The following is a 12,540-nucleotide window of genomic DNA, read 5'->3' on the forward strand; positions in this document are numbered from 1 at the left end:
CATCGGGAAAAGTTCGTCTCGAATAACGAGTACCCGAGCATTTTAGTGCTCGCTCATCTCTAATGTTAACTGATTTTCATCATATGTGGCCTTATCAGATTTGTCATACAGCGGACCCAGAATTGAGAATAATAAATCTGGACAAATCTACAACAGGAGTTTGTGGAACCATAGAAAACTCTTATTCCTGAGTATCCCCAAGAATAAGGGAAATAATCATGCACACTGTTTGGGCGCAGTTACCCAATGAGGGGGGCATTAAACAGAACTACAACTTACAGCTTTCTCTAAGGTTAAATCACCACTTATAAACTCTGGTAACTTGGCTTTGGGTTCTAACACTGACTAACCTGAAATGAATGGGGGAACTGTTCTTGTTGGTGCATGTGTTCAGCTAGGTTCTGAACCATCTGAACCAGAATCTGGCTAACCGCAGTTTCCATGGACTCCATGGATGTATGTTTACAGCTGGATTTTATGTCAGGATTGTAATGGCAGGACACAAACAGGGACAGTGAGCCATGATACTGAGTCCCCCAATCTGTCCCTACCTACTTATTGCCAATAACTGGGCAACGTTCCCTCCCTGGGTAAGATGCAAACATGTAACAATACAGACACACAAACACAATAAGGCAAGGTACACAATCCGAGTTGGCAGCAGCGGGAAATAACAATAACCAAATCACAATCCAAATAGAGAAGTTGAGACACAGGCAAGAAATCAATCAGAAACCATAGGATACAAGATAAGCTAGTGAACACAGCAAGGAGTCAAGGCTAAACAGGACACTTACAAAGAAACTTAGCCCTGCCACAGGTGGAAGGAGCAAGCAATTACAGGTCCACAGTTTTAACACTTGCAAGACAGAATCAGTGAGGGGTGTGGCAGGCATCAGGTCAGACAGCCATAAAGCCTAGCTCAGAATGCAGTATGATGACAGACTCAGTGGGGCAGATTTACTTACCTGGTCCATTCGCGATCCAGCGGCGCGTTCTCTGCGGTGGATTCGGGTCCGACCGGGATTCATTAAGACAGTTCCTCCGATGTCCACCAGGTGGCGCTGCTGCGCTGAAGAGCATCGAAACGCACTCAAGTTCACCGGCCTATTCCTAGTGAAGGTAAGTGCAAGCTCCGCGACACATTTTTTTAAAAAAATGCGGTGGTTTTTCCGAATCCGTTGCTTTTTCGTTCGTCCACACGTGCTTGCCAGTGCTGATGTCGCGTGTATGCCAGTGCTGATGCGCCACAATCCGATCGCGTGCGCCAAAATCCCAGGGCAATTCAGGGAGAATCGCAAATCGGAAATATTCGGGTAACATGTCGGGAAAACGCGAATCGGGGCCTTAGTAAATGACCCCCAGTGTCTCCTAATCCTACCAGCATGGAAAGAGGAGACAGCAGGCGCAGACGTGACAAGTATACAGAAAGCTAGAAAGCAATCCATATTCTGAGTAGGTGGTCTAAAACAAACAACAGAACAACACAGAGGGACAAACAACAAAAAACAGACATTCAAGCTAAGCCAAACAAGCCAGGTCAAATCCGAGATGGTGGCGAGGTACTAAATCAAGTGGCAAGAGATTAGTTTAATAACCATTTGTAATAGATTTAGGAGGAGGAAGAGGGGCAGATACAGGATCCCCGCGTTATGTTGAGAACATCCAGTTTTGTGCAATTCCCTCCTAATGCAAATAAGACTTAAAGGAAACCTACCACTTAGAATGGCAGGGGTAAGCTGTAAGTACCGCGCACCAGCTCAGGGTGAGCTGGTGCCGGTACTTACTTTTGTTAGTGCTATAAACCGCGACCGTGCGTTCGCAACATCTCCGCTATTTCCTATGTAGGCGCGCACGCAGCGCCGAAGCCTGTTCTGGTCTAGAGTTTAAAAAGTGTTAAAACCGCGATACCGCGGTTTATAACACTAACGAAAGTAAGTACCAACACCAGCTCACCCTGAGCTGGTGCTCGGTACTTACAGCTTACCCCTGCCATTCTAAGTGGTAGGTTTCCTTTAAAAAATTACTTCTCTTTTATTAAGTTTATTTTGCCTTATGTTTTTTGTACTTTCAGACCATCTTTATTATATTATAAATACTTTTTAAACTTCCAATTTGCCATTGAAGAAGTGAATAAAAATCACAACATTTTCCCCAACCTGACTTTGGGATTTCATGTTTATGATGCTTGTTCCAGTGCTAACAAAGCAGTAAAAAGTGTCCTACAAATATTATCAGGATCGGGAGCTACTTTTCCTAATTATCACTGTACAGGAGATGAAAACATTGCTGGTTTTATTGGAGATATTTTATCTGTAACTACTGTTCCCATTACTCAAATTCTGACTGTGTATGGATACACTCAGGTAGGTAACATACTGTATATCTACACTCCGGTCAGCCATAACAATTGCATCTTCTACATGCACTGCAGCTTTCAATGGGAAGGTTTTCAGACTTGCTGTGTATATTTAAGGTTGTATGGACATAGTATTTGGCACAACACTAAACCCCTAAATTGTGTGGAAATAAATATTCAACCCATTTTAAGTTGGTTTAGAGATTTATTTATTACAGAAAATTTCAGAAATGTAATTTATAGCAAAACAAGAACAAAAATAAAACAAAATAAAAATAAATAATAAAAGCAAAAACCAAGAGGTGTAGAATTATATCCTGGCCCTTTAAAAGCCGTAAATACACCACTAACTATGACCTCAAATGGTTCATCTTAATTATCAAAAGCTAAAAGGATGGGATAAGCATAAAAATAGTGGATATTAGATAGAGGACACGGGATCACGTGCTGGTTAGATCTTATAGACAGGAAGTCTATTTTGGTATTTTGTTAGATACCATCTGTATATTTTTGCTAACATTTTTGTTTACAAATGCAATGTTAGTACCATGTTGTGCATCCATTAATATAGCACTAATGTGTATATTATGTTAACATAATTTTAACACTCATAGTGGGTTAACATTGTGTTTTGTAAACTCAAATGTAAATGCAATGTAGTTGCAAATCCCCCCTCCTCAGCTGTTGTATTTCGTTTTGCCCCGTTTTGCCAAAGTTAGCTGGAACTATTAACATGACTGCCAGCTGGACTGCAATACCTCCATTGTAACACTTAACACAGTGACGCACTGCAGATCAAATAGTGATCCTGGGAACTACAGACCCGTGAGTCTAACTGCTGTGGTGGGGAAAATATTTGAGGGGTTTATTAGAGATGCTATCCTGGAGTATCTCACTGTGCACAACCTTATAACCCAGCGTCAGCATGGATTTATGAGAGATTGGTCCTGTCAGACTAATCTGATTGGTTTCTACGAGGAGGTAAGTTCAAGACTGGATCTGGGGGACGCTGTAGATGTTGTATATCTGGATTTTTCAAAGGCATTCGACACCGTGCCACATAAAAGGTTGGTATATAAAATGAGACTGCTGGGAATAGGAGAAAATCTGTGTATTTGGGTAAGTAATTGGCTTAGTGATAGAAAACAGAGGGTGGTCATTAATGGCACATTCTCAGATTGGGTTGATGTTACCAGTGGAGTGCCACAGGGGTCAGTATTGGGGCCACTTCTTTTTAATATTTTTATTAATGACCTTGTAGTGGGTTTACACAGTCAAGTTTCAATATTTGCAGATGATACTAAGCTGTGTAAAGTAATAAATACTGAGGTCGATAGTTTAGCATTACAGAGGGATTTGTGGAAGCTTGAGGGATGGGCAGAGAAATGGTTGATGAGATTTAATGTAGATAAATGTAAAGTTATGCACTTGGGCCATGGAAACAAAAAGTATAATTATGTTCTAAACGGTCAATTACTTAGTAAAACTGGAGCTGAAAAGGACTTGGGGGTATTGGTGGATGGTAAACTTAATTTTAGTGACCAGAGCCAGGCGGCTGCTGCTAAAGCAAATAAAATAATGGGATGTTTCAAGAGAGGAATAGATTCTCATGATAAAGACATAGTTTTGCCCTTATACAAATCCCTGGTCAGACCACACATGGAATATTGTGTACAGTTTTGGGCACCAGTGTATAAAAAGGATATAGTAGAGCTGGAACGGGTGCAGAAGAGAGCAACCAGGATTATTAGGGGAATGGGGGAACTAGAATACACTGACAGATTAAAAAATTGGGGATTATTCAGTTTAGAAAAAAAACGGCTGAGGGGAGACCTCATTACAATGTACAAATACCTGAACGGACAGTACAAGGATCTCTCCAAAGATCTTTTTATACCTAGGCCTGTGACCAGGACAAGGGGGCATCCTCTACGCCTAGAGGAGAGGCGATTTTACCATCAACATAGACAAAGGTTCTTTACTGTAAGAGCAGTGAGACTGTGGAACTCTTTGCCACAGGAGGTTGTTATGGCGGACTCTATGTACATGTTCAAGAGAGGCCTGGATGCCTTTCTGGAGAGCAAAAATATCACGGGTTATGGGGATAAAACATTTATTTAATTCTTAAAGGTTGGACTTGATGGACTTGCGTCTCCTTCCAGCCTTATATACTATGATACTATGATAAGAAGTTCTTGCATTATTTTTTGATAAAGTGCAAGGACTTCCAACCATCTTTAGCTGTATTCGACCGTGGGTTGCATCCGCAAAAAAAGTAGGCTTCTATGGAGACACAGGGGCATATTTATAAGGACCTCTGTGCCACGTCAGTTTTAAGTAGCCGGCTGCATTTATTTCTACACCAGGCCCTGTCTGGCATAGAATAAAATGGGGCACAGCTTCCACCTCTTGATGTATGCCGCTGCGAATATGCAGTGGCGGGGCAATCATACGCTGGCGCACGAGGAGCCAGCGTATGACAAATGTCCCCCACAGGCTTCTATGGAGAGACCCTGCCTCAAAAATTACAAAAAAAGAACATGCTCGTGTTAGAGATCTGGAGGAAGATATTGCACGGCTGCGAGCAATTGACAATCTTGAGAGGAGTATGCTGCTCACTGAGCAAGCAATAAGCGGGGTAGAAGTGGAGGATGGAGAGGTAAGCCAGTTGGACCAGGTGGGTAGCTGAGTTACTGTAAATAGAGGGGATAGGAAGGGGTCAAAGAAAAGGAAGGCCAATTCCAACTCTGAACATCCAAGCAAAATTGCAAAATTGTGCAATGATGTAAGGACATCAGTGTCAGAAATGGCAGCCCTAGCGGATCCTGCTCTCCCTCACAGCCGGGGGAGCAGACCAGCTAGTAGTAGGGTGGATGGGAGTGCAGGTAAGCCAAGGCAGCTAGTGGTTGTAGGGGACTCTATAATCAGGAAGACGGATCGAATAATTTGTCGCCAAGACCGCCTTAACCAAATGGTTTGCTGTCTCCCTGGTGCCAGGGTTCGGCATGTGGTGGAAAGGGTGGATAAATTACTGGGAGGGGCTGGGGATGACCCAGCTGTCGTGGTCCATGTTGGTACCAATGACAGAATAGATGGTAGGTGGAGGAGCCTGAAGAATAATTTTAAAGAACTAGGTTCAAAGCTTAAGGAAAGGACCTCCAAGGTAATATTCTCCGGAATTCTACCTGTGCCATGCGCTACACAGAGCAGACAGCAGGAGCTCAGGGAGTTAAATGCATGGCTAGGATCCTGGTGTAGAGCAGAGGGATTTGGGTTCCTAGAGCACTGGGCTCACTTTTCATTGGGGTACAAGCTGTTTTCCGCAGATAACTTGCACCTAAATGGAAGGGGGGCTACTGTACTGGGGGAGAAGATCCTAGCAGGGGTGGCGGAGTATTTAAACTAGGATCGGGGGAGGAGGAAAAGGAAGACACTAAAGAGGTAGACAGGTCAGAGAGGGGGCAGGTTATGTTGGTGGGTGGTGAGGTGGGCGGTGTATGGGGGCCTAAGGCAGTGGATAAGGAGATCCACAAGTTACAGAAAGGTGGTGAGGATATATGTACCAGTAAATTTACTTTAAATCAGACAAATAACTGTGGAAAATTAAATTGTATGCTCACAAATGCCAGAAGTATCACAGGCAAAATGGGCGAGCTTGAGGCTCTGATATTAGAGGAACAGTTAGATGTTGTTGGTGTAACAGAGACATGGCTTGATGCATCACATGCTTGGGGTGTTAATATTCAAGGTTTTACACTCTTTCGGAAAGTCAGGGCAAATAGGAGGGGAGGTGGTGTATGTCTGTATGTCAGAAGAGACTTAAAAGCGATTGTGAATGAGTCAGTGGTCTCAGAAGAGTGTGAGGAGGCTGAAACTTTGTGGGTTGAAATTCAAAGCCAAGAGAGCTTTGAGAAAATTATTTTTGGTGTAATATATAGCCCCCCTAACATCTCTGAGGAAATAGAGGGTCACCTATATAAACAGATGGAGCGGGCTGCACAGGGGGGGCCGTTGTGACAATGGGAGACTTTAACTTTCCAAATATAAATTGGGGTCAGGGCTCTTCTTCATCTGAGAAGGGGAGACATTTTATGAACATTCAAACAGCGATCATAATATAATTATGTTCCTCTTAAACTTTAAAAACAGAAACAGGTGGGAAAAATCGAAAACTTTGAATTTTAAGAGGGCTAATTTCCAAAAATTCAGGGCTGCACTACTGGATATAGACTGGGATCAGATTCTGTCAAATGAAGATACTAATGTTAAATGGGAGAAATTCAAATCTATCCTGGGTTTTTATATTTTATATTACACCCCGCGTGGCTTACAGCTACAGTTAAAAGGGCAATTAAAGAGAAAAAGAGGGCATTTAAAAAATATAAATCTGATGGGTCACCTGAGGCTTTCAATACTTACAAAAAACTTACCAAAATCTGTAAAAAAGAAATCAAATCAGCCAAAATACAAAATGAAAGACAAGTGGCTAAAGATAGCAAAACAAATCCCAAGAAATTTTTTAAGTATATCAATGCAAAAAAAATGGGTCACAACAGGTTGGACCCCTTTATTCTGAAAATGGGTCATCGGTGACTGGAGACCAAGAGAAGGCGGAGATACTTAATAGGTAGAGATGAGCGAGCACTAAAATGCTCGGGTACTCGTTATTCGAGACGAACTTTTCCCGATGCTCGAGTGCTCGTCTCGAATAACGAGCCCCATTGAAGTCAATGGGAGACTCGAGCATTTTTCAAGGGGACCAAGGCTCTGCACAGGGAAGCTTGGCCAAACACCTGGGAACCTCAGAAAAGAGTGACAGAATGAAGCTAGATAGCATGTAAAACATCCAATAATTGACCCTGACACTATAGGGGACGGCATGCAGAGGCAGCGGCAGCAGGCTAGAGAGTGTCATGGCGACATACTCTAAATGGACTCAGGCTTCAAACCAATGGGTGGCAGAGAGGAACCAAAGGAGGTGAGCAAGAAGCGCTCAAATAATATCGGTACATGATAAAAGTTTGCCAGTATATTTTGTGGATTACACAGCAGGGTGGCGACAAAGTTAACATGGAAGCCATGAAAACAACCCAAAATTCTGCCTGACACAGCTCGTTTGATAAGGGGACCATGTATGGAGGCAGTGAACTAGTAGTAGATTAAAGGTGCTGCAGTTAAAACTATGTTAGTTGAATCTTGGCATGGAGCTGGCGCTCCGCTGCCAGGCGAGCTTTCGCCAATCCAAGCCCCTGTCTCTAGGCTACTCCCCAAAAAGCACTTCTAAGAAGCTTTTGTATAAGATCAAGTGTAGTAGCGTTCTTATAAGTTTGGGATATGGCGGGTGAGGGGAATGTAAACAGATGCGCAAGAAGCGCATGATGCGCATGGAGCTGGCGCTCCGCTGCCAGGCGAGCTTTCGCCAATCCAAGCCCCTGTCTCTAGGCTACTCCTCAAACAGCACTTCTAAGAACCTTTTGTATAAGATCAAGTGTAGTAGCGTTCTTATAAGTTTGGGATATGGCGGGTGAGGGGAATGTAAACAGATGCGCAAGAAGCGCTGAAATAATATTGGTAAATGATAAAAGTTTGCCAGTATATTTTGTGGATAACACAGCAGGGTGGCGACAAAGTTAACAACTTTGATGTGGAACCCATGAAAACAACCCAAATTTCTGCCTGACACACCTCGTTTGATAAGGGGACGATGTATGGAGGCAGCTATATGGACGACTTTTGGAGGTAGCAATGGAGACAACGTGTGGAGGCTGCTATGGAGACAATTTAATTTGGATAGTGCCTGTATGTGGCAGTCCAAAAAAGTTTTCAAACCAGAGGAGCAGGTAGGTGGCCCTCCAGAAAAATGAAATAGATTGAGTGCCTGTATGTGGCAGTCCAAAAAAGTTTTCAAACCAGAGGAGCGGGTAGGTGGCCCTCCAGTAAAATGGAATAGATTGAGTGCCTGTATGTGGCAGTCCAAAAAAGTTTTCAAACCAGAGGAGCAGGTAGGTGGCCCTCCAGTAAAATGGAATAGATTGAGTGCCTGTATGTGGCATTCCAAAAAAGTTTTCAAACCAGAGGAGCAGGTAGGTGGCCCTCCAGTAAAATGAAATAGATTGAGTGCCTGTATGTGGCAGTCCAAAAAAGTTTTCAAACCAGAGGAGCGGGTAGGTGGCCCTCCAGAAAAATTGAATAGATTGAGTGCCTGTATGTGGCAGTCCAAAAAAGTTTTCAAACCAGAGGAGCAGGTAGGTGGCCCTCCAGTGAAATGGAATAGATTGAGTGCCTGTATGTGGCAGTCCAAAAAAGTTTTCAAACCAGAGGAGCGGGTAGGTGGCCCTCCAGAAAAATTGAATAGATTGAGTGCCTGTATGTGGCACTCCCAAAAATTGTTTAAAACAGAGGACCGGGTAGGTGGCCCTCCAGAAAAATTGAATAGATTGAGTGCCTGTATGTGGCACTCCCAAAAATTTTTTAAAACAGAGGACCGGGTAGGTGGCCCTCCAGAAAAATTAAATGCATAAAGTACTATAGCTAGAGCCAGTGGGCCCTGTCAAAAATAGCCAGTTTCCTCTGCTTTACTGTACAAAGAGGAGGAGAAGGAGGAAAATGAGGAGGAGGAGGAGTGGATAAATTATTCAGGTTGAGCTTCCTTCACCTGGTGGAGATTGGAAATTATGAGAAATCCATGCTTTATTCATCTTAATAAGCGTCAGCCTGTCAGCATTGTCAGTCGACAGGCGTGTACGCTTATCGGTGATGATGCCACCAGCTGCACTGAAAACCCGCTCGGACAAGACGCTAGCGGCAGGGCAGGCAAGAACCTCCAAGGCGTACAGCGCCAGTTCGTGCCACATGTCCAGCTTTGAAACCCAGTAGTTGTAGGGAGCTGTGTGATCATTTAGGACGATGGTATGGTCAGCTACGTACTCCCTCACCATCTTTCTGTAAAGATCAGCCCTACTCTGCCGAGACTGGGGACAGGTGACAGTGTCTTGCTGGGGTGACATAAAGCTGGCAAAAGCCTTGTAAAGCGTACCCTTGCCAGTGCTGGACAAGCTGCCTGCTCGCCTACTCTCCCTCGCTACTTGTCCCGCAGAACTACGCACTCTGCCGCTAGCGCTGTCAGAAGGGAAATACTGTTTCAGCTTGTGAACCAGGGCCTGCTGGTATTCATGCATTCTCACACTCCTTTCCTCTCCAGGGATGAGAGTGTAAAGATTTTGCTTGTACCGTGGGTCCAGGAGATTGAATACCCAGTAATCGGTGCTGGAATAAAATCTTTGAACGCGAGGGTCACGGGATAGGCAGCCTAGCATGAAATCTGCCATATGCGCCAGAGTACCAACGCGTAAGAATTCACTCTCCTCACTGGCCTGAGTGTCCATTTCCTCCTCCTCCAACTCCTCCAACTCCTCTTCTTCTGCCCATACACGCTGAACAGTGAAGGACTCAACAATGGTCCCCTCTTGTGTCTCGCCAACATTCTCCTCCTCTTCCTCCTCATCCTCCTCCACCTCCACCTCCTCCGATATGCGCTGAGAAACAGACCTAAGGGTGCTTTGGCTATCAACAAGGGAATCTTCTTCCCCCGTCTCTTGTGACGAGCGCAAAGCTTCTGACTTCATGCTGATCAGAGAGTTTTTCAACAGGCCAAGCAGCGGGATGGTGAGGCTGATGATGGCGGCATCGCCTCTGACCATCTGTGTTGACTCCTCAAAGTTACTCAGCACCTGACAGATATCAGACATCCACGTCCACTCCTCATTGTAGACTTGAGGAAGCTGACTGACCTGACTACCAGTTCTGGTGGAAGTTGACATCTGGCAGTCTACAATGGCTCGGCGCTGCTGGTAAACTCTGGATAACATGGTCAGTGTTGAATTCAACCTCGTGGGCACGTCGCACAACAGTCGGTGAGCGGGCAGTTGGAGGCGGCGCTGCGCTGCCCTCAGAGTGGCAGCATCTGTGCTGGACTTCCTGAAATGCGCACAGATGCGGCGCACCTTCGTGAGCAAATCAGACAGATTGGGGTATGTCTTGAGGAAACGCTGAACTATCAGATTTAACACATGGGCCAGGCATGGCACATGTGTCAGTCTGCCGAGTTGCAGAGCCGCCACCAGGTTACGGCCGTTGTCACACACAACCATGCCTGGCTTCAGGTTCAGCGGTGCCAGCCACAGATCAGTCTGCGCCGTGATGCCCTGTAATAGCTCTTGGGCGGTGTGCCTTTTATCGCCTAGGCTCAGCAGTTTGAGCACCGCCTGCTGTCGCTTAGCGACGGCACTGCTGCTGTGCCTAGAGCTACCGACTGATGGCGCCATGCCCACGGATGGTAATTCAGAGGAGGAGGATGTGGAGGAGGGGTGGGAGGAGGAGGAGGCATAGTAGGCCTGAAACACCTGGACCGAGGTAGGCCCCGCAATCCTCGGCGTCGGCAGTATATGACCAGCCGCAGGGTCAGACACGGTCCCAGCCTCCACCAAGTTAACCCATCAGCGATATATAGTGGCCCTGCCCGGCAGCACTCGTCCACGTGTCCGTGGTCAGGTGGACCTTGTCAGAAACGGCGTTGGTCAGGGCACGGATGATGTTGTCTGACACGTGCTGGTGCAGGGCTGGGACGGCACATCGGGAAAAGTAGTGGCGGCTGGGGACCGAATACCGAGGGGCGGCCGCCGCCATGAGGTTGCGAAAGGCCTCGGTCTCTACTAGCCTATAGGGCAGCATCTCCAGGCTAAGTAATCTGGAGATGTGGACATTAAGGGCTTGGGCGTGCGGGTGGGTTGCACTATATTTGCGTTTCCGCTCCAGCGTCTGGGGTATGGAGAGCTGAACGCTGGTGGATGCTGTGGAGGATCGTGGAGGGGACGATGGGGTTTTTGTGGCAGGGTCCTGGGCAGTGGGCTGACTATCAGCTGACACAGGGGAAGGAGCAGTGGTGTGCACGGCCGGAGGTGAACGGGCTTGTTGCCACTGAGTGGGGTGTTTAGCATTCATATGCCTGCGCATACTGGTGGTAGTTAAGCTAGTAGTGGTGGAACCCCTGCTGAGCCTGGTTTGGCAAATGTTGCACACCACAGTCCGTCGGTCATCCGGTGTTTCCTTAAAGAACCTCCAGACTTCTGAAAATCTAGCCCTCGCCGCAAGAGCCCTCGCCACGGGAGCTTCACTAGTTGACACATTTGGCGCTGATGCACCAGCTCTGGCCCTGCCTCTCCGTCTGGCCCCACCACTGCCTCTTCCAACCTGTTCTGGTCGAGGACTCTCCTCTTTTTTAGAGGCACTGTGTTCACCCGGCCTATCAACCCAGCTTGGGTCTGTCACCTCATCATCCTCCGATCCCTCAGTCTGCTCCCCCCTCGGACTTCCTGCCCTGACAACAACTTCCCCAATGTCTGACAACCGTGTCTCCTCATCGTCGGACACCTCTTTAGACACTTCTTCCACTACGTCAAGAAGGTCATCATCACCCACAGACTGCGACTGGTGGAAAACCTGGGCATCGGAAAATTGCTCAGCAGCAACCGGACAAGTGGTTTGTGAGTGTGGGAAGGGTCCAGAAAACAGTTCCTCAGAGTATGCCGGTTCAAATGGCAAATTTTCCTGGGAGGGGGCAGACTGGGGGGGAGGAGGCTGAGGGGCAGGAGCTGGAGGAGTGCCGATTTCGGTGACATGGGTGGACTGCGTGGAAGACTGACTGGTGGGCAAATTGCTCGAAGCATTGTCGGCAATCCACGACATCACATGTTCGCACTGTTCTGGCCTCAACAGTGCTCTACCACGAGTCCCAGTAACTTCAGACATGAACCTAGGGAGTGTAGCTCTGCGGCGTTCCCCTGCTCCCTCATAAGCAGGTGGTGTCTCACCCCGCCCAGGACCACGGCCTCTGACCCCTGCAGTAGTTGGACGCCCACGTCCCCGCCCTCGTCCTCTACCCCTAGCCCTCGGGTTAAACATTTTGAAAATGAGAGTTATAACTTTAATTTTTTTTTAACTTTTTTTTGTGTTTTTTTGTTTTTTTTTGTGTTTTTTAGTTTTTAAAACCAAACGATGCTATCCTATTGCTATGGCTATTTTCTAGCCAAGTATGAAAGCACACTACTATGCCAGATGAGATGACGCTGAGTTATTAAACAAAATAAACGTAAAATAAAAAAGGAAATGGCAGACTGTGCCTA

General features: G+C 46.2%; 1 protein-coding gene across 1 annotated transcript in view; it reads left to right on the forward strand.

Moving 5' to 3' along the window:
- LOC140130067 (vomeronasal type-2 receptor 26-like) overlaps positions 1-12,540 on the forward strand; it is an 81,752-nt gene that overhangs the window by 55,032 nt on the left and 14,180 nt on the right. The window contains exon 4 of the mRNA XM_072150790.1: positions 2,075-2,366. Coding sequence (XP_072006891.1) covers positions 2,075-2,366 — 292 coding nt within the window. The remainder of the gene's footprint in view (positions 1-2,074; positions 2,367-12,540) is intronic.

Source organism: Engystomops pustulosus, chromosome 1 (genome assembly GCF_040894005.1).
Source record: "Engystomops pustulosus chromosome 1, aEngPut4.maternal, whole genome shotgun sequence".
Lineage (NCBI taxonomy): Eukaryota > Metazoa > Chordata > Amphibia > Anura > Leptodactylidae > Engystomops > Engystomops pustulosus.